The sequence below is a fragment of the Thamnophis sirtalis genome, unplaced genomic scaffold, assembly GCF_051295495.1.
Source record: "Thamnophis sirtalis isolate CommonGarterSnake01/CBP01778 unplaced genomic scaffold, rThaSir2_p1.2 scaffold_9, whole genome shotgun sequence".
In the NCBI taxonomy this organism is placed as follows: domain Eukaryota; kingdom Metazoa; phylum Chordata; class Lepidosauria; order Squamata; family Natricidae; genus Thamnophis; species Thamnophis sirtalis.
In genome coordinates, this window is record NW_028261389.1 from 79,171,013 (window position 1) to 79,195,514 (window position 24,502).

At 43.7% G+C, this 24,502-nt stretch overlaps 1 protein-coding gene across 1 annotated transcript in view; it reads right to left on the reverse strand.

The window, feature by feature from the left end:
* Window positions 1–24,502, reverse strand: part of LOC148044213 (voltage-dependent calcium channel subunit alpha-2/delta-1-like) — a 228,767-nt gene that overhangs the window by 47,140 nt on the left and 157,125 nt on the right. Inside the window, exon 5 of the mRNA XM_087723069.1 lies at window positions 9,279–9,323. Coding sequence (XP_087579195.1) covers window positions 9,279–9,323 — 45 coding nt within the window. The remainder of the gene's footprint in view (window positions 1–9,278; window positions 9,324–24,502) is intronic.

Sequence of the window (24,502 nt, forward strand, 5' to 3'; positions counted from 1 at the left end):
TAGAGATATAGAGATATAGAGATGTAGATGTAGATACAGAGATAGAGATATAGAGATATAGAGATAGATATATAGATGTAGATGTAGAGATAGAGATAGAGAGATAGAGAAAGAGATAGAGAGATATAGAGATAGAGAGATAGAGAGATCGGGATAGATGATAGATGATAGATGATAGATAGATAGATAGATAGATAGATAGATAGATAGATAGATAGATAGATAGATAGATAGATAGATAGATAGATAGATAGATTTCTTGTCACTAGATGGCTCCATTGGCTATCAAGTTAGGTCAGAAGTGGGTGGAATTGAAGAGAGGATGTGGAAATTTTAGAGATTTTTGCTCTCTTTATTATTTACTTATTTATTTAAGTATTGTAAGCCATAATTTCAGATCCTCATATCTGGAAGCCTTCTTGATGCTGCCTGGGGTTGATTTCCACAGCTCCTTCCATCCCCTCCCCCACAAAAAGAACAAAAACAAAATAAAGAGAGAGAAAAAAAGATTGAGAGAGAGAAAGAGATAAAAAATTGAGAGAAAGAGAGAGAGTGAGAGAGAGAGTGAGAGAGAGAAAAAGACTGAGAGAGAAAAAAGAAAGAGATTGAGAGAGAAAGAGAGAGATTGTGAGAGAGAGAGGGAGAAAGAAAAAATGAGAGAGAGAGAGAGAAAAGACTGAGAGAAAAAGAGAGAGAATGAGTAAGAAAGAGAGAGAAAGAGATTGAGAAAGAGATTGAGAGAAAAAGAGAGATTGAGGAAGAGAAAGAGAGAGAGAGAAAGAAAGAGAGAGATTGAGAAAAACGAAAAACTGAGAGAACAAAAGAGAGATTGAGAGAGAAAGAGAAAGAGAGAGATATTGAGAGAGAGAGAAATTGAGAAAGAGAGAGAAAGAGAGGGAGAAAGAAAAAATGAGGGAGAAAGAGAGAAAGAAAAAGATTGAGAGAGAGAAAGAGATAAAAAAATTGAGAGAGAAAAAGAGAAAGAGAGAGAGAGTGAGAGAGAGAGAAAGGATAGGAAACAGGAGAGAAAATTAAAACAAGTGATGGATGGCAGGCATTTCTGGAAGGCTACGAAAGCCTCTATTTCAGGGGGCAGGAGATAAAATGGAAGAGGGACACAGCAGGGCTGGCTTTGACATCTGCCAACGGAAGTAAATTATGCAGACAGCCATATGTCAGGCTGACAAGAACCTCGACGATATTGGGAGCGCCGGGAAAAAGTGGTATTGTGCAGCAACATTATATATATATACACATGTACTTGACGCTGTTAGACAACAAACTTTACCCCTCCGAAACCCTCCGTTGCTAGGAGCTTTGGCCCAAAAACCATCCTTCCCAAACTGGCCCTTTCTTATTTTTTTACGGTAAGACCTGAAAATCTTGAATTTGGACAAGATGGAAGAATAGATCTTGCTAGGGAAGGTTATCCCTTCCCATCGTTCATTTTTTTTCTAAAATTAATTCCTGTAAATTTACACCCTGGGGGACCAGGCAGGAAAAAGGATGCCATGCTAGGGGGAGACTCTATGGTGGAAGAACTGGACTTCTGGTCGGAGAGGAAAAAGGGTGCCGTGCTAGGAGGAGACTCTATGGTGGAAGAAGTGGACTTCTGGTCGGAGAGGAAAAAGGGTGCCGTGCTAGGAGGAGACTCTATGGTGGAAGAACTGGACTTCTGGTCGGAGAGGAAAAAGGGTGCCGTGCTAGGAGGAGATTCTATGGTGATGGTAGTAGGAGAAACCAGCCTTCCGGTCGGAGAGGAGAAAGGATGCCGCGTTAGGAGGAGACTCTATGGTGGGGGAACGGGACTTCTGGTCAGCTCCAGAATTGAATATGGGGCTTCTGGTTAGGACCTTTGTGGCTCTTTGAGTGTTCAAGGTTGCCAACCGCAACTCTAGATGCTTATTAAGAAGAAGAAAAAAAGAATCCTGGGAAGAAATGGCAGCAAGTCTATCAGACTCAAACAATCTCAGGTTTCCTTGACTCTAAAAAATATAAATTTATATCCTCGCAGAAGCAGCTCTCCGTAGCCCCGGGGTTTTAAATATTTCAGGCACTGGGAAATCTGCAGGAGTTCAAAATAGTAACTTTTAATTGGCATGCCATTCAACGCTATTGCCTGCTTATACTATATTCTAACTGATTTATTGACCGAATTGACACACGGTGACTGACAGCCGCTGAGAAATCCAACACCCAGCCTTGCTATTAGTACCGAGGAATTGCCGAGGGTTGATGATCGGTCCCCAGTGCTACAGCGGCTGAAGGAATAATGTAGTTCAAATCCTGGGAGTGCCTCAGTTTCTCTAATGGGATCTGGGGATGATCTTAAGGAGGCAGGGGGACAGATGCCACCTAGGGATCAATGAGATAAGAGGAGGTACTGCCCACAGCTGCACAACAGGAAGAGGAAGGATCCTCCCTATAACTTCTCATATGGTAAAACAGATAGTGGGAGATTTGTCCTTTCATGCTTGCAACTGATGACACATTTGACTCTTCCCACAGCCTGGTCCTCTCCTACAGTTCTATTATTTTACTTCTATTCTGTTTACACTCTTTCATTTTCTTCCTTTTTTATTATTGTAAGCTGCTTGCAGTAGTTTCACGGATAATAATTATTATTTGTCAGTGCACAACATATGTACAACATATAAAGAACGGTTGCAGGAACTGGGTATGTCTAGTTTAATAGAAAGAAGGACTAGGGGAGACATGATAGCAGTCTTCCAATATCTCAGGGGTTGCCCCAAAGAAGAGGGAGTCAAGCTATTCTCCAAAGCACCTGAGGGCAAGACAAGAAGCAATGGGTGGAAACTCATCAAGGAGAGAAGCAACTTAGAACTAAGGAAAAGATTCCCGAGAGTTAGAAAAATGAATTGTATACATATTAAACATACGAGGAACGGTTGCAGGAACTGTGTATGTCTAGTTTAATGAAAAGAAGGACTAGGGGAGACATGATAGCAGCCTTCCAATATCTCAGGGGCTGCCACAAAGAAAAGGGAGTCAAGCTACTCTCCAAGGCACCTGAAGGCAGGACAAGCAGCAATGGGTGGAAACTGATCAAGGAGAAATCCTTCTTTCTCTCCTTCCTTCCTTCCACCCTCCCATCCTTCTCTCTACCAACCTTCTCTCCTTCCTTCCTTCTTTCCCTCCTTGCTTCCTTCCTTCCTTCCTTCCTTCCACCCTCCCTCCTCTCCTTCCTTCCTTCCAATATCTCAGGGGCTGCCCCAAAGAAGAGGGGAGTCAAGCTCTTCTCCAAGGCACCTGAAGGCAGGACAAGCAGCAATGGGTGGAAACTGATCAAGGAGAAATCCTTCTTTCTCTCCTTCCTTCCTTCCACCCTCCCATCCTTCTCTCTACCATCCTTCTCTCCTTCCTTCCTTCTTTCCCTCCTTGCTTCCTTCCTTCCTTCCACCCTCCCTCCTCTCCTTCCTTCCTTCCAATATCTCAGGGGCTGCCCCAAAGAAGAGGGGAGTCAAGCTATTCCCCAAAGCACCTGAGGGTAGAACAAGAAGCAATGGGTGGAAACTCATCAAGGAGAGAAGCAACTTAGAACTGAGGAGAAATTTCCTGACAGTTAGAACAATGAATCAATGGAAAAACTTGCCTCCAGAAGTTGTGAATGCTCCAACATTGGAAGTTTTTAAGAAGATGTTGGATAGCCATTTGTCTGAAATGGTGTAGGGTTTCCTACCTGGGCAGGGGGTTGGACTAGAAGACCTCCAAGGCCCCTTCCAACTCTGCTATTATATTGTATTGACACCTTTGATATTCAGTATATTCAGGTCCCTGCTAACACTGTTATTCTGTTATAGTGTACATCAGAAAGTGGTTTAAATCACAGGGTTTTTTTTTTTAAGACATTCGCATGAATATCTTATTTGCATAAAGCATCGCTATTTCCCCCCTGCTGAAAGAGAAAGGAACACTGAGCTCCTTCACTAATTAAAAAGCCGACTATGGACAGTTCTCTTTTTAAAAAAAATAAAAACAACATTCCTGCATTTATATCCCCCTCTAATTTTCTGTGTCCACACCGTGTAATTCATATTTCTATAATTATCTTGCTTTCTTGCCTGCTCCTTCTTTAATTACCTGGCATCGGCGTCAAATGCCATGGAGACACTACCCATCCGAATAGCTGCGTGCAAACGAAGTTAAAAAGTTTTTTGCAGAAACTTTGCTATTAGTTTATCCACCTACGCCGTGGTTTAAAATAGCAGGCTGCGTTATTGGGAAGGGAAAATAATTTCCAACTTTAAAACAGAAAGAAAAAAAAAACCTGTCAAACTCTTAAGTAATTGGAGCCGCAGTCCTCTATCCCTGGGACGGAGTTCTGTCAGAATGTAATCATGGCAGCTTTCACAACAAAAGCTGTGAGGTCAATATGACGCCTGTCATGAGATCATCAAGTAAAGGTTTCCACCTATTTCTGGCATCACAACTTCCCACAAATAATCGGTGGAACAGAAGTTGCCTCCAGAAGCTGTGAATGCTCCAACACTGGAAGTTTTTAAGAAGATGCTGGATAACCATTTGTCTGAAGTGGTGTAGGGTTTCCTGCCTAAGCAGGGGGTTGGACTAGAAGACCTCCATGGTCCCTTCCAACTCTTGTTATTCTATATTCCAGTGGTTCCCAAACTTGGCAACTTTAAGACTTGTGGACTTCAACTCCCAGAATAATCTGCTCTGCTGGCTGGAGAATTCTGGGAGTTGAAGTCCACAAGTCTTAAAATTGCCAAGTTTGGGAACCACTGCTATATTCTATACTTCAATCCAATCGTTTGTCTTCTGACATCCTTGGGTGTAGATGTAACTTAAGTGAGATGCGATTTGGCTTCCCTTATTGGGAAAGAACTCATAAAAGAGAGGACAGAAAGTCTCATTAAATAGACAGTCTCCAACAGTTTGGGGGGGGGGGAGGAGGAGGAGGAGGAGGAGGAGGTCGTCTGAGCTTGGTGGATTTCTTGAAGATATTTCATTATTAACTAGGTAATGTCATCAGTGCTAGAAGAGAGGGAAGAGGAGGAGGAGAAGAAAAAGAAGAAGAAGAAGAAGAAGAAGAAGAAGAAGAAGAAGAAGAAGAAGAAGAGGAGGAGGAGGAGGAGGAGGAGGAGGAGGAGGAGGAGGAGGAGGAGGAGGAGGAGGAGGAGGAGGAGGTGGTGGTGGAGGAGGACATCTCTGACCTTGGTGGTTTTCTTGAAGATATTTCATTATTAACTAGGTAATGTCATCAGTGCTAGAAGAGAGGGAAGAGGAGGAGGAGAAGGAAGAAGAAGAAGAAGAAGAAGAAGAAGAAGAAGAAGAAGAAGAGGAGGAGGAGGAGGAGGAGGAGGAGGAGGAGGAGGAGGAGGAGGAGGAGGAGGAGGAGGAGGAGGAGGAGGAGGAGGAGGAGGAGGAGGTGGTGGTGGAGGAGGACATCTCTGACCTTGGTGGTTTTCTTGAAGATAGTTCATTATTAACTAGGTAATGTCATCAGTGCTAGAAGAGAGGAAAGAGGAGGAGAGAAGGAAGAAGAAGAAGAAGAAGAAGAAGAAGAAGAAGAAGAAGAAGAGGAGGAGGAGGAGGAGGAGGAGGAGGAGGAGGAGGAGGAGGAGGAGGAGGAGGAGGAGGAGGAGGAGGAGGTGGTGGTGGTGGTGGTGGAGGAGGAGGAGGAGGAGGACATCTCTGACCTTGGTGGTTTTCTTGAAGATAGTTCATTATTAACTAGGTAATGTCATCAGTGCTAGAAGAGAGGAAAGAGGAGGAGAGAAGGAAGAAGAAGAAGAAGAAGAAGAAGAAGAAGAAGAGGAGAGGAGGAGGAGGAGGAGGAGGAGGAGGAGGAGGAGGAGGAGGAGGAGGAGGAGGAGGAGGAGGAGGAGGAGGAGGAGGAGGAGAATTTTGTGGTCCTTGGTGATCTCTGAGCTTGGTGGTTTTCTTGCACAGATTTCATTACTCAACTAGGGAACATCAGCAATGCTAGAAGGGACTGGAATTTGTGGAGAAAAGGAGGAGATAGGAGGAAGAGGAGAAGAAGGAGGAGAAGAAGGAGATGATGTGGGTGTGGTGGCCCCATGGACCACTCTATGATAGCCTGATCTGATTGAAAGAACATTTTTTTGTTTCCTTGGTGCAGGAAAGAAGATGCAGAATTGGTTTTAAGCTCGGAGGACTGCCTACATTAGATACGAAACAAAACCATTGGCTTTTGAAAACTATAAACCTTTCTAACTACCAGTTACACTGACTTCCTTCTACTTTTCTGTAAGCCTACCTATAATAGCATGTTCTAACTTTATAATCAGCCTATTATGAATGTTCAGGTCAGAATGTTCTCCAAGATATTTTACCTACCACCTAATTATATCTGGATCAGGATTAACACCCTGCAAAAGTCTCTTTTGTGCCTTTGTGTTTGGTTTTGCAAAAACTTTCCCCTTGTAGGTCAACCAAACGATGAGACAATGCACTCTCAGGAAGTCTAGTTCATACTGGAACCTATTTATTTGCATAATTAAAAAATTTAACCCGCTGTTTGATGTTAAAATAACCATTCCCAGCAGAACTGTTAAGCAGCCAACTTTGGCTCATTCCAAATTTAACAAGAAGGAAACCGTCCCAAAGACAGGACTTCTTCGCAACATGCCTTGTTTATTTTCTGAAATTTATTTATTTTTCAGGCTTATAGGCTGCTTTAGAATATCTATTTATTTCTCAACTGCCCTCTGAAGATCCTGGATTTGTTCAAGATCTCCTCAAAGCTATAAACCACACAATGCAAAGCTTTCAAGACATTATGCTAGGACACAAAGAAAGCCTTTACAAAATGTTTTACCGGTGGCATTTGCCGCTGGCAAGACTGGCAAAAAATGTTTAGCAATCTGTCTGCCAAATGCTGGAAATTCAAGCAGTCCCCGGGTACCTACTATAATATGTGGTGGAAGTGCATAAAAGCAAGAAAATTGTAAGGCCTGCATCCATATTCCCTTTTGGATCTTTGGCCTCTCACACTTTCTATTATTCTACTATGCATTTTCTATTGTGGGAAAATAAGAGGGGGGATTGTGAGGAGTTAGATGATATGTAGCCATAACAACATTCTTTCTAGAAAGCCAAGGTCATCCTTTGTCTCTGCACCTCTGCATCTGGCCGGAACTGGATGGGTGGAATCTGTCAGCGTGGCAGTGGGAGATTGGACCATGAGATGGACTTGTGGGTGTGGGGGCAAGATCTTGAACTTTCAACTGGGGGGAAAAACCAGGAATCTTTCAGATTCGGGTTTTCCCAGATGTGCCAACAAGGCTCTCTTCATCAATTGGAACTTAGAGCAATACTTTGCCTTGCACTCTGATTTAATTTTGGATGTTATATGGAACCCTGACAAAAATATTGGGGGAAAATGCATAGCTTGAAAAGATTATTAAACAGAATATAGCTCTGTAACCAGATATATGTTTGTCGGGCATAATGCCGGAAGGTTATGATAAAGGGACCACATATTTAGTTTTACATATACTAACAGCAGCAAGGATCATATTTGCAAAATACTGGAAAAATGAGAAGACCCCATCAGCTGAAGATGTCATTCGAAAAAACTTTAGACTGGGCTGAAATGGACAGACTAACTTTCAAAATAAAGGATCAGGAAGACGCCGAATATTATTTGATTTGGAATAGATTTTATGAGTGGTTAAGAGACAAGAGGTGGAAACTAGAGAAAGAATGACTATGAATATTTGTATTAGAAATAGTGATGGTTTATAACGACAGTCATTACAAGTAACGAAACTGTAAATAAGAATGTAAAAAGAAAGTTACTTAGTTAAAGCTACTTGGTTATAGCATTATTATTGTCATTAGTACATGTGTTATTATATTATAATTATTACTATTATTATTATTACTATTACTATTATTAGTTTATGTGTTGACATCTATTATTATTGTTTTGCTGGTCTATCTTTTTTGTAAATGGTACACCCTGACAATACATTGTATTAAAAAAAAAGGCATTATGCTAGGAAACTATTTGGAATGTATTGCGATTTTGTCCCATTGCAAGCCACTCCTATCAGAAGCATCGAGATATTTCTAGAATGGAAACAAAGGTGGGTATTCAACAAGTTCTGACCAGTTCTGGAGAACCGACAGCGGAAATTTTGAGTAGTTCGGAGAACCGGCAAATACCACCTCTGGCTGGCCCCATTCCCCATCTATTCTCTGCCTCCCGAGTATCAGCTGATCGGGAAGGAATGTGGATTTTACAGTATCCTTCCCAGGCCACGCCCACCTAGCCACGCCCACAGAACCGGTAGTAAGAAAAATTTCAATCCCACCACTGAGTGAAAGGACCAGCTGGTGACATCACCGTTGCCTGGGGGACGCCCAGTTGGAGGCGCCAATCATGTCCCTATTTCAGGAGCTGGAGCGAAGGACAGGAACTCGCCCCGGAGCACTGGGTCTCAAACACAGGTTTGATAACCTCCAACCCAGCATCCTAGCCATGCGATCCACTTTGCTCCTCTACTGTGTCCCATGCAAGATACCTTTAAATCTTCTGTTTTCACAGAGCACTTTAATAACTTTACTGTGCACTGAGCCTTTTTTTGGGGGGAGGGGGTGGCCTCTCCAAAAAAGGTAAAATGAAAATGATAATACCGATAGAAAAGGATATTTGTGGCTCAAAATTGAACTGTGCTGTCCTCGGTGCTGATGGAGCTTGTTGGTTTTCTTGCAAATGTTTCAATATGTAAACTAGGTAACATCATCATCATAATCATCAGTGATGTTCCCTAGTTTGGTAACGAAATGCCTAAGGTAAATATAAAGATTCCCCTCAAACATATGTGCTAGTCGTTCCTGACTCTAGGGGGCAGTGCTCATCTCCGTTTCAAAGCCGAAGAGCCAGCGCTGTCCGAAGACGTCTCCGTGGTCATGTGGCCGGCATGATTCAACACCGAAGGCACACGGAAACGCTGTTCCCTTCCCACCAAAAGTGGTTCCTATTTTTCTACTTGTGTTTTTTACATGCTTTCAAACTGCTAGGTTGGCAGAAGCTGGGACAAGTCACGGGAGCTCACCCCGTTACGCGGCACGCTAGGGATTCGAACCGCTGAACTGTCGACCTTTCTGATCGACAAGCCAAAAGTCTTAGCCACTGAGCCACTGTATCCTGAATGTAGATATGAAATGTCTACATATCACCAAGCTCACAGAGCAATAATGACCCCCGGTTGAACAATGGCGGTGTTTATAAAGAGAATTAAGAGTTATTTTCCAAAAATGTTACTTACATCATTCAGGTCTTCTTTTGCATTGTAGTAGACAATATCATTCGTCTGTAAAGAAAGGAAGGGGGGGGGAGAAGTAGGGTGAATCGTTAAATATTAAGAAGTAATAAAAGCACTGCTGAACTTTTCAAAGCATTGCAACTTTTCAATTCTCAGCAAAGGTTCCCTTTTAAACAGCAGATGAATATGCATGAAGAGCAATTTTCTTTGTTTTTTGCTTACCTGGCCTCACCACTTATTATTAACTTCTCAACATTGGCTATTAAAATATGCTGTCCTGTAGTTGAAGGGGAAAGCGAGCCCACGGCCACAATTTAACAAGGGCAGCAAGAACGGGCGAGTGCTGTAAGATTAGGGAACAAGCAGCCACGAGAATCTCTCTGCTTTGGGTTGATGGTGTCCAATACATTGATTAGCCATCAATAAGCCAGACATTCGCAACCAACTGAATGCCCCTTTAAAGTACAATTCTGAAACCGCAACACAAACAAAATTCCACAGGGCTGAGAAAATTGATGGACACAATCGACAAATGTACTTGGGAACAAATCCTATTACCAATAAAGTTTGTGGCTCCGAGTTGAAATGCAGGGATCTGTGCTTTCTCAGCTTCGTTGCTTTCTTGCAAAGGTTTCCAGCCATTTGTACCAATTGTTCCAAATTTCGTAATATTCTGACTCTTCTTTACCTTTGAATTTCAGTGTTAATTTGTCCATCTCTGCACAATCCAAAGGTTTTTTTTTATCACTAATTCATCCGAGGGGGTATTATTTTGTTTCCAGCATTGGGCAAATGCTATTCTAGCTGTAGTTAGCAAATGTGTTAATATGTACTTAATTTTCTTTGTATATTTCCCTTTGATTATTCCCAGTAGAAAGATTTCGGGTTTGGATTTTATCTGCTCTCCTGTAATTTCTTGCACCCATTTCCAAATTTTTGTCCAATATTTTTGTGTTTCCGGGCAGGTCCACCATATGTGATAATAAGTCCCTTGTACTTTTTTACACTTCCAGCAGGTCGGCTTCATGTTTGGGTACATTTTAGCCAATCTTATTGGTGATAAGTGCCAACGATAAAACATTTTGTATATATTTTCTTTAAGTGCTGCTGATCGTGTTAGTTTATAATTTGTGTTCCAAATTCTTTCCCGATCCACTAGATCTATGTTGTAACCAAAGTTTTTGGCCCAAGTATCATGCAACCTTTAACTTTTTCTTCTTCTAATGTTACTTCTAATAAATATTTGTAAATTTTCGTTATGAATTTATTTTCTGGGCCAATTAAAATTTTATCTATTTGTTGTAATTCTGTCTGTATTCCATATTCTTTTACGTCTGGGTAGAAAATATTTTATTAGAGGCAAACAACCAGCCAGAAAAATATCCTTACGGTGCTAATAAAAAGAGTTTGCTCTATTTAAATAACAAAGACCAAATAATAATAAGAATCAATAACTACACAGTTTATTGCACCCACACAATTGAGTGCAATAAACAGAAAGCATAAGTGGTACATGCATGAGCGCATAAAAACATAGAGGTGAGAAAGAGAAAATGTGTAAATTTTAAGTTGTGAACAGCGAAAAGGTGTAAAAGCCCCCTTGGTTGGATCCTCTCCTGCGTCAACCTGCTTCATCCAAATTCTTGCTACGTTTTATGTTAGGTAACATGCGCACTGCAATAATCTTTAGAAAAAGTACAATATAATCAGACCTAAGCAAGGTTTTTTATGATTTCTATAGCCACGCACCTATGTATAAGAGAATAACAGAATAACAGAGCTGGAAGGGACCTTCTAGTCGAGCCCCCTGCTCAAGCAGGAGATCTTTATCCAGTCTCTTCTTAAAAGCCTCCAGTGATGGAGAAGGAAGGAAGGAAGGGAGGGAGGGAGGGAGGGAGGGAGGGAGGAAAGAAAGAAAGAAAGAAAGAAAGAAAGAAAGAAAGAAAGAAAGAAAGAAAGAAAGAAAGAAGGAAAGAAGGAAAACAGCATAATAAAATAACAGAGTTGGAAGGGACTTTGGAGGTCTTCTAGTCAAGCCCCCTGCTCAAGCAGATCTTTATCCAGTCTCTTCTTAAAAGCCTCCAGTGATGGAGAAGGAAGGAAGGAAGGAAGGAAGGAAGGAAGGAAGGAAGGAAGGAAGGGAGGGAGGGAGGGAGGGAGGGAAGAAAGAAAGAAAGAAGGAAAACAGCATAATAAAATAACAGAGTTGGAAGGGACCTTGGAGGTCTTCTAGTCGAGCCCCCTGCTCAAGCAGGAGATGTTTATCCAGTCTCTTCTTAAAAGCCTCCAGTGATGGAGAAGGAAGGAAGGAAAGAAAGAAAGAAAGAAAGAAAGAAAGAAAGAAAGAAAGAAAGAAAGAAAAAAGAAAGAAAGAAAAAGAGAGAGAGAAAGAAAGAAGGAAAACAGCATAACAGAATAACAGAGTTGGAAGGGACCTTGGAGGTCTTCTAGTCCAACCCCCTGCTCAAGCAAGAGACATTATACTATTTCAGACAAGTGACTGTCCAGTCTCTTCTTAAAAACCTCCGGTGATGGAGCACCCACAACTTCTGGAGGCAAGTTGTTCCACTGATTACAGCAAAACAGAGTTGGAAGGGACCTTGGAGGTCTTCCAGCCTGCTCAAGCAGGAGATCCTTTCCCACATCAGACGTGGCTATCCAGCCTCTTCTTCAAAGCCTCCAGTGATGGAGTGTCCACAATTTCTTCTGCTGATTAATTGTTCTACCTGTCAGGAATTTTCTCCTTACTTCTAGGTTGCTTCTCTCCTTGATTAGTTTCCACCCATTGCTTCTTGTTCTGCCCTCAGGTGCTTTGGAGAATAGCTTGACTCCCTCTTCTTTGGGGCAACCCCTGAGATATTGAAACAGTGCTATCATGTCACCCCTGGCCCTTCTTTCTTCCTTGTGGCTAATGCTTTGAAAACGAAATTCTTCCAAGAGTAAAATTACAAAACGGAATAAGCCAAAGACGGTGGAGGAAAGTTAAAACAAAATAAAGCCAGAGCTACCTGTGTGTTTCCTTCTCCGTTTGAATGACAGCGGGACAAAAGCCAAGAAGCTCGTTCAATTTTTGACCGCCGAGCTTGGAGTTCAGCCTCCCACCGATGATCTCAGCGTAATTGGGGGCGCAAAGGCCATAATCAATAAATGTCCTTGAGAAGCTGAGTTCAATGTAGAGATATTTTAGACTGTGATTGTCCAAAAGTTATACCACGTATGGTCTTTGGGAAGTCGGGGGGAGGGAAGGGAGGTGGGGATTTAGGGGGAGGGGGGAAATACAATATGTGTTAAATTCCATGATTGTATTTGTATACTGTGGCTTTTCAATGTTAGTGCGAAAATAGAACAAACCGAATATACTGGAAGGTAATAGAAATATACCGAAGGAAAGAGTCGAGTGAAAGAAGAAGGAGGGTGGAGAGGGTGAGAGAGAGGAGGAGGAGAAGGGAGGGAGGGAATGGATTAGAGGGAGTGATAGGGTTAGGGTTAGAAAGAAGGGGAGGGGAAGTAGGCGTAGAGGGGTATGTGAGAAGGAAGAATGAAAGTTGGAGGGGGTTGAAAGAGGGTGTATGGTGGGCCAAGGTGGTATATTGGGTTTGCATTGTAGAGGGCATTTTCTATATAAGTGAGGGCCGTGTTTATTACTCAATGTTATATGCCCTGATTAAGCACAGTAAATATGTGATTGTATAGAATGAAAACATAATAAAATATATATAAGAAATAAATGTCCTTGACATCATCCAGCTCCGCAAGGACAGAGACATGGTTTGACAGGCACTTACAAAAATCTCCTTCGAGATATGCAGTGAGGGATGCTAGAGACTTTCTCGTCGGTGAACCAAGAGTAATATCAACCGTGGGAGAAGCTTCTGTGCATTTGCACAGGGATGGCTAGATGAATCAAAAGTTGGGATTAAGATCGCTGGGAAAAATATCAACAACCTCTGATATGGAGACGATACCACTCTAATGGCAGAAAGTGAAGAGGAACTAAAGAGCCTCTTGATCTGGGTGAAGGAGGAGAGTCCAAATGTTGGCTTGAAACTCACCGTTAAGAAAACTTAAGTTCATGGCATCCGGCCTTCTCAACTCTTGGCGATTAGGCGGGGAAGAAATGGAGGTAGTGACAGGTTTTATTTCCCTGGGCTCCAAGATCACCGTGGATGGGGACTGCAGCCAAGAAATTAAACAATGCTTGCTCCTGGGGAGGAAAGCGATGGCAAATCTATGGGGCCCTTGGGGCCCTCTAAACCTGGCTGTTTTCTTGCAGACGTTTCGTTACCCAGCTAGGTAACATCACCAATTTTAGAAGCGGATGGGTTTTGAAGAATGGAAGTGGAGGAGGAAGAGGAAATCTGATGTTCCTTGTTGATCTCTGAGCTTGGTGGTTTTCTTGCAGAGGATTCGTAACCCAAATATATAATATCATCAGTGTTAGCCCTAACCCTACCACTGATGATGTTACCTAGTTGGGTAATGAAAAGCCTGCAGGAAAACCACCAAGCTCAGAGAGCACTAAGGACCCCAGAGTTATTTATATCCCACTTTTATTATTATGCATTATTGTACGTAACTCAAGGCAGGGATCATTCCCAAACTCCTTCCTCTTCCTATTGTATATAATTGGAGCAATTCAAGGTCCCTGCAAGTAGAAAAATAGGAACCACATTTGATGGGAAGGGAACAGCGTTCCATGCTCCTTCGGCGTTGAGTCATGCTGGCCACATGACCACAGAGATGTCTTTGGACAGTGCTGGCTCTTTGGCTTTGAAACAGAGATGAGCACCACCCCCTAGAGTCGGGAATGACTAGCACATATGTGCGCGGAGAACCATTACCTTTACTCAAAGTTTTTTGGGGGAAAAAATTGTGTGTTTGTGTGTTTGTGTTTGTGTGTGTGTGTGTTGATTGTCCTCCAGAATGACAAATGGAGGCCAGATGGTTCTGAGTCAGGACAGATGGGTCACAGCTCAAGTCTCTTAATCTGCCAGAGAATTTGGATCTTGGGCCAAGTCCTATGCACAGATATGAACAAACTTCATTAAAAATAAGTAATATAATTGAACTCAAACTAAGCATGAATAATGAATTTGATTTGGGAAGAAATACCCTAGCTATCTATTTCTGATTACTTTAACGAGACCGTGACGAGCTTCACTAATTTTTTTTTTTTTAAAGGCTGTACGCTCGTAAAAACAAAAAATAATTACAGCTTAAAATCTATGTAAAAGCATCGGGAGCTAGAAGCGAAGCGATCCACGAACTGGATGCAAACAAATCACGGATATAATTTCATTACATTAAACTGATAGTTAATGACTGTACGGAAGTTTCAAGCCACGTTCATTTGCCATGGTTCAAATCTCATTTGCAAACGTTGCTCGCAGGAGGGATAATGCAAGCTTGCGTCGTTCAAAATAACACGCACGATGCTTTCTAAAACGCAAGTGAATTCATGGCGTGTTTCCGTCCGATGCCCCCTGGTTCCTTTTGTTCCCCATCACTTTCACTTTTGGCCAATTAGAGGTTGGTAAACCTGAGCTTGCTGTTTGCCAATATAAGGGGAGGACAATCGTACCGCCAGTAGAAACTCAACCTAATTAGCAGTACATTGATTTTTTTTTTCCCCCTGGCAACCTGGTGGGTGAAACTCCAAAAAAGCAATTTGCAACTTGGCAGGTGGCTTGCCGAAGGAACCATGGCAATAAAGTTTTTTTTTTAATTTCTTTTTTGCTACGTGGGATAAATATTCACATGAAACCAAGTTAATCTCATGAGGGGGGATTGCAAAAGTTGGCATGACCACCAGATGGCAATAAAGAGATACAAAAAAAAACCCTACCTCTCCTTGCCACCTAGTGGCCATTTGGGGCATTACATTCCCACGGAGTATCTAAAAATTCAGATTTATGTTGGTCTATGATTAAAAAGGGACGCGGTAGCTGAGTGGATAAGACACTAAGCTTGTCGGACAGAAGGTCAACAGTTCAGTAGTTCGAATCCCTAGCGCTGCGTAATTGAGTGAGCTCCTGTTACTTGTCCCAGCTTCTGCCAACCTAGCAGTTCGAAAGCAGGTAAAAAATGCAAGTAGAAAAATAGGAACCACCCTTGGTGGGAAGGTAACAGCGTTTCCATGCGCCTTCGGCGTTGAGTCATGCAGGCCACATGACCACGGAGACGTCTTCGGACAGCGCTGGCTCTTTGGCTTTGAAACGGAGATGAGCACCGCCCCCTAGAGTTGGGAATGACTAGCATGCGTGTGCAAAGGGAACGTTTACCTTGTGATTAAAGATTTAATTGACAGAAATATTCTGATCATCCACTCCTGGAAATTTTTTCAGTCTTTGGAAGGCGAAAGGATCAGAGGTGAAGACTTATGACTGAATGTCTTGTAATGTTAAGAGGTGGCCAAGCTACCTCTATTTTTGTTTTTAATTATTGTTTTTATATGGAACAGGAGAAAGGTGCAAGAACAGCCTTCCAGATTGCCACTCGCATTAGAACCGACTCTCAAACCGAGGCCACGATTGACACAGTAAGAAGAAAACACAGTAATTTTCCCCGGAAAAACACAAAAACTCAGCTATCCAATAAAGCATGCCTGCCATTGTTAAAAAAGAAGGTGAAGATGACAGGAATCTTGTCGAACTCTAAGCATCTCCTTTCTCTTGGGCACCAATTTAGCTGCCAATTCAGAATTTCTGCAGGCCGGTTGGAAAAAGAGAATTGACATCTCGATGATATCATCTGCCAAGGGTGTGCTTTGTGGTTCTGTTTATTTATCTTGACGCAATCCAGAGATACGAAAAAAGTCAGCTCAAAATCCATTTGCGGGAGACGGAAAAAAGAAATCTACCAGTAGAAGGGAAGGATCAAGATGAGGTACGTGAAATGGACGTGCTCCCCTTAATCAAATTGCAATAAGTTTGCAAAGGCTTGCAGCAGGGGTACACAACTGGTGGAGAGGCACTTGGTCGTGGCATGTCAGAAACCGGATCCGTGAAAACAAGTAGAGAGAGAGACCGCCTCCTGCCGATTACCTCTCTCAGACCAATTAGATCGCACAGGTTGGGTCTCCTCCGGATTCCATCTGCCAGCCTATGTCGGCTGGCGACTCCCCGGGGGAGAGCCTTCTCTGTTGCAGCTCCAGCCCTCTGGAACGAGCTCCCTGTTGAGATCCAGACCCTTACTACCCTCCCGGCCTTCCGCAAAGCCACCAAGTCCTGGCTGTTCCAGCAGGCTGGGGGGAGCTGAGAAGCATCTACCTCCACGGAAATTGTGAATGTTGGTTTGGTTTTTAATATGTTGTCTTTGTCTCGTTTTCCCCCTTTCCTTTGACTTTTGTGAGCCGCCCGGAGTCCTCCGGGAGTGGCCGGCATACAAGACAAACAAACAAACAAACAAACAAACAAACAAACAAACAAACAAATAAATAAATAAGTAAAGCCTCATTCCTGAGATGCAGGCAGCAAGTGAAACAACACCCCCTCCAGTACACGGGAAAACTTCTTTCCTTGAACCGGTCCTTGGTGCCAAAAAGATTGGGTGTTACTAGGTTAGACAATGGCCTTGTCAACAGTGGTGGGTTCCAACCGGTACAGCCATACCGGTAGCAGCCGGGAACAGTGGCGGTACGGTGGCTCATTTGGCCCACCCGCCTGCCCGCGTTCCACACCTGTTTTTAAAGCAACTGGTCATTTGCGCAAGCACGCACAGCAGGCGGCCCATGTGCGACCTCCAACAAGAAGCTGGGTGTCACGGGGGCGGTGGAGCACGCATGTGCGTGCAGCATGAGTGCATGACCAGGATGCCCAGCCCCGTGCGCAGTGTACTGGTAGCAACGGGGAGAGGAACCCACCACTGCTTGTCAGGTCCCCAGGTCAAAATCCCAATAAAATTGATTTATTGCTAAAAATCTCTGCACAAGAAGCTTCTCAACTAACTGGATAGCCCTTGCTTGGCTTTAGATAAGGGCCAACAGAATTCAAGGGAAGTTGGAGTGAATGCCCTTGTGGCTACCTGGGGATTCTAGTGATGGCGAACCTGTAGCACACAGAGCTCAGCTCTATTGCGCGCACCTCCCGCCAGCCAGCTGGTTTTCGCACATGCGCGGGGCGCGGGGAGACAGCGTAGGCCCCCCTGTGGCCTGTTATTGCTCCCAGGAGCCTGCACGGAGGCGTACTAGGCCCAAATTGGGGCGCAAGAGGGTGTGGCGCGACCCCCCCCCCAATGGCCCGTTTTTGCTCCCAGGAAGCTGCAGGGAGGTGTACTAAGCCCAAAATGGGACACGAAGGGTGCGGCGTAGCCCCCCCCCCCCCCGCCGTTTCACAGCTTGTTTTTGCTCCCAGGAGGTTGTAGGGAGGCGTACTGGGCCCCAAAACGGGGCATGGGGAGGTCTCGTGCACATGCATGGGGAGGGGGGGACAGGGGGTCACGTGCGCTTGTGCGGGGGCGCTGCACATGCATTGCATTGTGGGTGCAGGTCCGTGCGTGCTATGAAGTCCTTGTTCTAGGCTGCTGGTTCCTCTTTTCATGCCACTCTCTATTCCGCACACTCTTCCTGCCACCTTTGAAGAGCCGGAAGAAGAGCAGATCTAGAGACACAGTTCAGATAAGTGAGGATCGAGGGGAGGCCAAGGAAGTAACGTGAGGAAACATCACAGACTAGCCCCTCCCTAATTCACACCAAAATAAAGTGAGAGGAGGGGGAAGCACATTCAGAACTGCCAGGCAGAAATGTTCTCTATGGTTCCGATTTCCCCATCTACCGTCGTGATCTTCTCAAACAACAGCAAACAGTTGTAAAATTGGGACTTCTGCGTTGAGCAAATATTGCTCTTATTCCTATTCTTTAATATTTACAATCATCTCCTGTCAAAGCTTCACTTTAAGTGAGATGAGAATGACACTGGAGAATAGATTGACACACACACACCCTCTTCTCTGTGGCAACCCCTGAGATGTTGAAAATGCTCCAACACTGGACGTTTTTAAGAAGAGATGGGATAACCATTTGTTTGAAGTGGTGTAGGGTTTCCTGACTAAGTATGGAGTTGGACTAGAAGACCTCCAAGGTCCCTTCCAACTCTGCTATTGTATTGTATTGTATTGTACTGTATTGTATTGTATTGTATTGTACTCTACTCTACTCCTATTCTACTCTACTCTTATTCTACTCTACTCTTCTCCTACTCTACTCTAGTCTACTTCTATTCTATTCTACTCTACTCTAATCTAATCTACACTACTCCTATTCTACTCTACTCTACTCTACCCTACCCTACTCTACCCCTATTCTATTCTAATCTACTATAGTCTACTTCTATTCTACTCTACTCTAATCTAGTCTAATCTACTCTACTCCTATTCTATTCTATTCTATTCTACTCTACTCTACTCTATTCTATTCTATTGGAACAGTGCAATCATGTCACATATTAACACCAAACAATCTAGCAGAAAACAGCAAAACTTAATCAAGGAGAAAATCACACCCCACCAACACAGGCCTGGCAAGTAATTGTATATAAATAGGGAGGAAGGAAGGAAGGAAGGAAGGAAGGAAGGAAGGAAGGAAGGAAGGAAGGAAGGAAAGAAGAGACAGAAGGAGGGAGGAAAAAAGAGAGAGGGAGAAAAGATGAAAGGAAGAAAGGAAGAGACAGAGGGAGGGAGGGAGGGAGGGAGGAAGAAAAAAGAGATGTTAGGAGGGAGGGAGAGAGAGAGGGAGAGAGAAGGATAAAGGAAGGAAGGAAAGAAAAAGAGAGAGGGAGGAAGAGGAAGGAAATGGAGTGAGGGATGGAGGGGGGAGGAAGGAAGGAAAAAGGAGATGGAGGGAGGGAGGGAGGGGAAGAAAGAAGGAAGGAAGGAAGGAAGGAAGGAAGGAAGGAAAAAAGAAAGAGGAAATGGAGGGAGGGAGGAAAGGAGAGAGTGAGGGATGAAGGGAGGGAGTTAGGAAGGAAGGAAGGAAGGAAGGAAGGAAGGAAGGAAGGAAGGAAGGAAGGAAGGAAGGAAGGAAGGAAGGAAGGAAGGGACTTTCTGCAGTAGGGAAGACAAAGCTAATTAGCTCCATACCCATCAGCCACATGGAAATATGATGGTTGGCAGGGGAGAAGGTCTCTTCTGACTCCGCTCTACAGAATCCCATTAGCAGAAACGAAAGGATCCGAATCGGCCCCTGAGGGGCTGATAATTAGAATTTATCAAGACCTCTGATACACCTGCTATTTTAGCTGTTCAGACTTTCTCTCCACCTCTGTTCTCTGATTTTCACCAGTGTTCCTTTTTACTCTCCCCTGCTTTTAATTGATTGCTGCCTTCAATTGATTGTTAGCCTGCTTTCTTTATTGTTGCTTTCTGTTTGATTGATGGCGGCGTTCACTTGTCTCTTTATTAAATGCCTCCCAGAGAACTATTAACTATAGCACAAATTAATAAGAAATAAAATTAGGAAAGGTAGCTACAATGAAAGATGGACAAGTTGGGTTTCTATCTATCTATCTATCTATCTATCTATCTATCTATCTCTATCTATCTATCTATCTATCTATCTATCTATCTATCTATCTATCTATCTATCTATCTATATCTAGGTGTGTCTCTTTCTTTCTGTCTCTGTTTCTCTGTCTCTCTCTTTCTCTACCTCTATTGTGTGTGTGTGTCTTTGTCTCTCTCTTTATCTGTCTCTGTCTCTCTCTCTCTCTCTGTTTCTCTCTGTGTCTCTCTTTATCTCTTTCTCTATGTTTGTGTCTCTGTCTCTGATTCTCTCTCTTTCTTTCTCTATCTCTATGTATCTCTCTGTCTGTCTGTCTGTGTCTCTCTCACTGTTTCTCTCTGTGTCTCTGTCTCTCTGTCTCTCTCTTTCTCTCTTTATTTCTCTCTCTCTCTTTCTCTCTCTCTCTTTCTCTCTCTGTCTCTCTTTATTTCTTTCTCTATCTCTATGTTTGTGTCTCTCTGTCGCTGATTCTCTCTCTCCCTTTCTCTATCTCTATGTATCTCTGTGTCTCTCTGTCTGTGTCTCTGTCTCTGTCTCTCTCTCTCTGTTTCTCTCTGTCTGTCTGTCTGTCTCTCTCTCTCTCTCTCTCTCTCTCACACACACACACACACACACATACACACTATTAAAAAAAACATAAAAAGTGATACCTTCCAAGAGGCTGGATTTAAGCTTGGACAAACCCAAAGATGTAACTGATATTGTGAACAAAGGACAAATCCTGTTAATGGCAAGGGATCTACATATAGTCCTCAACGTACGATCACAATTGAGCCCAATTGTTGCTAAGTGAGTTTTGCCCCATTTTGCGACCTTTCTTGCCTCCGCGGTTACAGTAAGTGAATCGCTGCAGTGGACAAGTTAGCAGCACGGTCGTTAAGTGAATCTGGCTTCCCCGTGGACTTTGCTGGTCAGAAGGTCGCAAAAGGGGATCATGTGACTCCGGGGCACTGCGACCGTCATAAATGTGAGTCAGTTGCCAAGCCTCTGAATTTTGATCACATGACCGTGGGGATGCTGCAACGGTCATAAGTGTGAAAAACGATCCTAAGTCACTTAGTTTCAGTGTTGTTGTGACTTCAAATGGTCACTAAATGAATGGTCGTAAATCGAGGACCACCTATAGAAAGTTTCTCCTTCCATATATTCTCCTTTATTGAAATAGCTGCCAGATTTTACATGAGGAACACCACCACCACCACCAAAAAAAACCCTGACTGATGACTATGTCTCGCATTTACGACCATTGCAGTCATGTATTCACAATTGGTTGCCACATCTCTGGATGGTGGGATTGTTGTTTGCAACCTTCCCGGGGGTGGGGGTGGGGGCTTCAGAGATGCAAATTCAATGGGGAGGCGCCAGACTCGCTTAATGAAACCAGATGATTCGCCTAATGGGTGTGGAAGGAAATGTTGTCAGATGGGGAGCCTTGCTTAGCGACGGAAATTGGGTGCTCAATTGTGGTCGTAAGTCAAGGACTACCTATAAAGGAGTATTAAGTTCTAGGCTGTGGAATGGATGTGAAAACCTGGTTTCAACTGTTCAAATAGTGAAGCCCAAAATAAGGAAACATTCTCACGGGAGATTTGAATTCCCAACAGTAACACTTTATTGGATACATCATTTTGGTACTGAAGAAACAAAACCAGCTCTGGTTTTTCCTGCACAAATGCCGGCCTAGTTAAACAATGGCTTCCCCATCTCCCCACCCCTGGGTGATCCCAGTATCCAATAATGAAACGTCTGTTTGTTATGGGAACAGTCCGTCTCTTTCTCCAGCACCTGCAGGGCTGACCTTGATGGTTTCCAGGCTCTCCGCGTGGACTCTCAGCATTCCGTTTTCTCCTTCCCTCCCTCTAATTCACTGGCGAATTGAAAAGCATTAAGGTTTGAAAGAAGCCAAGGGCTCCAATTTCGACACCTGGTTTGGTATTCAGAACGGAGTCCTTCGGGATTGGGAGGCATATAAATATATTTAATAAATAAATTTAATTAATAAATAAACTGCACGTCAGAACGCCGGCACTCAAAGCACGTTCGAAACTTCAAAAACCCTGCAGTTGTGGTTGTTTATCCCTCTAAGACCCCCCCAAGACCATCGCGTAGAAATCCCAACTTGGGGAAAGGCAATAATCCGAGATGAAGAATGCGCCCCTCTCAAACACAATTTTACTTTCATTTTAATAGCGCTTGATATAATAAAGTTGCAATAGCTTTTTAATGCTTCCTTGTATAATTTAAGGCTGGAGCGAACCAGATAATTGTTAAAGAGGGTGACTTAAGAAGGCAGAGCAATGAGGAGATCTTGTTAAATGTACATTCAAATTAAAAAGGTGGCAGCTTTTATTACGAGCCGGCTCATAATTCCCTTTTTCCTTTCCCGGATTTTAACAGAAAGTCAATTGAAATGGACTTTATTTGCATATATTATGAGCTGTATGTTACAGGAGCGCCGGAGGATCATAAAAAAATATTGGAAAGGGAAAATGTGAGATACAAAATTGTTGGTATTAAAGAAGCAAAAAGAAAAAAAGAAATTGCACCCTAATTTAATTGCTGGCTTTCTACCCTAGGGGTCACTTTAGTGTAAAAAAAAAAAAACACCAAATCCTGACTGGAATTTCTGTTTTTTTTAATTCGTATATATGCTACCTGTACATCTATGTTTCTATGTACGTGTTGATAAATTTTAGCATAACTTTGGCTTGTCAGGAGCAGCTAACATGCGTCTGTTGGAGTAAGAATAAGAATCCTTGAAATTAGGTGGAATAATGTCACAGGAGACAGATTTCCAAACTTATTCAGTCAGTTTTGAAAAGTTATTGTATTGTATTGTATTTGGTTTATTTGTATGCCGCCCTTCTCCAGGAGGGACTCAGGGCGGCGAACAACTCAGGGGGGAAAGGGAACATAAACAACAGTACACATAATTAAAATACACGAAAATCACACAGCCATACCAGTCGAGAGGGGAAGGGAACTCATCAACCCCAGGCCTGCCGGCACAGCCAGGTTTTGATGGCTTTCTGGAACGCCTGGAGAGAGGTGAGGGTCCAGATCTCCGCGGGGAGTTCATTCCAAAGGGCCGGTGCTGCTACAGAGAAGGCCCTCCCCAGGGTAGTAGCCAGATGGCATTGGCTGGTGGATGGAACCCGGAGGAGGCCGACCCTGTGAGATCTGACGGGTCTTTGGGAGGTAATTGGCAGCAGGCGGTCTCTCAAGTACCCAGATCCAATACCATGAAGGGCTTTATAAGTTACGACTAGCACTTTGAAGCGTATCTGGAGACCGATCGGTAGCCACTGCAGCTCGCGGAAGATAGTTGTAACATGGGTGTACCGAGGTGCACCCACAATCGCTCGCGCGGCTGCATTCTGGACGAGCTGAAGTCTCCGAATACTCTTCAAAGGCTGCCCCATGTAGAGCGCATTCCATCAGGTAGAATGTTGCTACTCAGAGAGAAGCAACCTTAAATTAAGGAGAAACTTCCTAACAGTGAGGACAATTGATCGGTGGAACAGTTTGCTACCAAAGGTTGTGGATGCTCCATCACTGGAGGCTTTCAAGAAGAAATCAGACAGTCAGGCGCCTGAAACGGTAGAGGGTCTCCTGCTTGAGCAGGGGGTTGGATTCACAACCCTCCAAGAGCCAAGGTGGCGCAGTGGTTAAATGCAGCACTGCAGGCTACTGCTAGATCAGCAGGTCAGCGGTTCAAATCTCACCGGCTCAGGGTTGACTCAGCCTTCCATCCTTCCGAGGTGGGTAAAATGAGGACCCAGATTGTTGGGGGCAATATGCTGACTCTCTGTAAACCGCTTAGAGAGGCCTGAAAGGCCTATGAAGCGGTATATAAGTCTACTGCTATTGCTATTGCTATTGCTATTGCTCCAAGGTCCCTTCCATGGGGCAGCAGTACAGCTGGAGCCTGTTCCTGATGCGCACAGGGCTGCCAGGAGAAGGGAACAGCTAAGGAACGAGGGTCGACTCGGGAGTAAAGGCACAGGTCGACGGTGAATGGCCCCTCCCATAGGGAATAAAGAGGAGCGAAAGGGGAGTGGTGTTTGCAGGAGACCGTTAGTTCAATTCATTGGGGTGAAAAATCTGTTCCTGACTGTTTGCCGAGGAATTGCTGCTACAGCGTGGCGTTTGGAAGATATCGGCCTGGCACCTCTCCAAGCCTGATCAAGGTCTGTCGTTGTGAAATCTCTTGAAAGACAATGCTGGCGAGCCATTGAAACCCCGCTAGAAAGAAGACGCAAGCAGCATTATCCTTTTCGAGACTAATGGAGCCTTTCTGCTGGGTTCCCTATCAACACCGTCTTATTAAAAACAAAACGCACCACGGGCCCCAAATTAATTAGCACCTTGCAGGTGCTTTAACGAAGTCTCGAGAAAGAAGCGGCATTGTTCCAGAGAAAGGGGCGATTTCCTGTCTTCCAAAGACCTCTTGACACCGTGGTAAGACGCTAATTATTTTTTTTACCTAGCTTCTTTTTTTTTTTTTTACTCTCCATTCCAGATGGAGCTGCAGATTTAAATAGGCTATTTCAAGTTGGCGAGGAGGCCAGGTTCCTAGAATGCTCTGTGGCTCAGAAGGGAGGACTGCGAAAGATTAAAAAGGGAAGGTGTGGTGTTTACCAGCTGATGGGCTTTAAAAGCTTTCTGGGTTTAAACATTTAATCAGTGAGATTGCCCAATTAAAGTGAAAGAATTGCTGTATGTCTGAAAT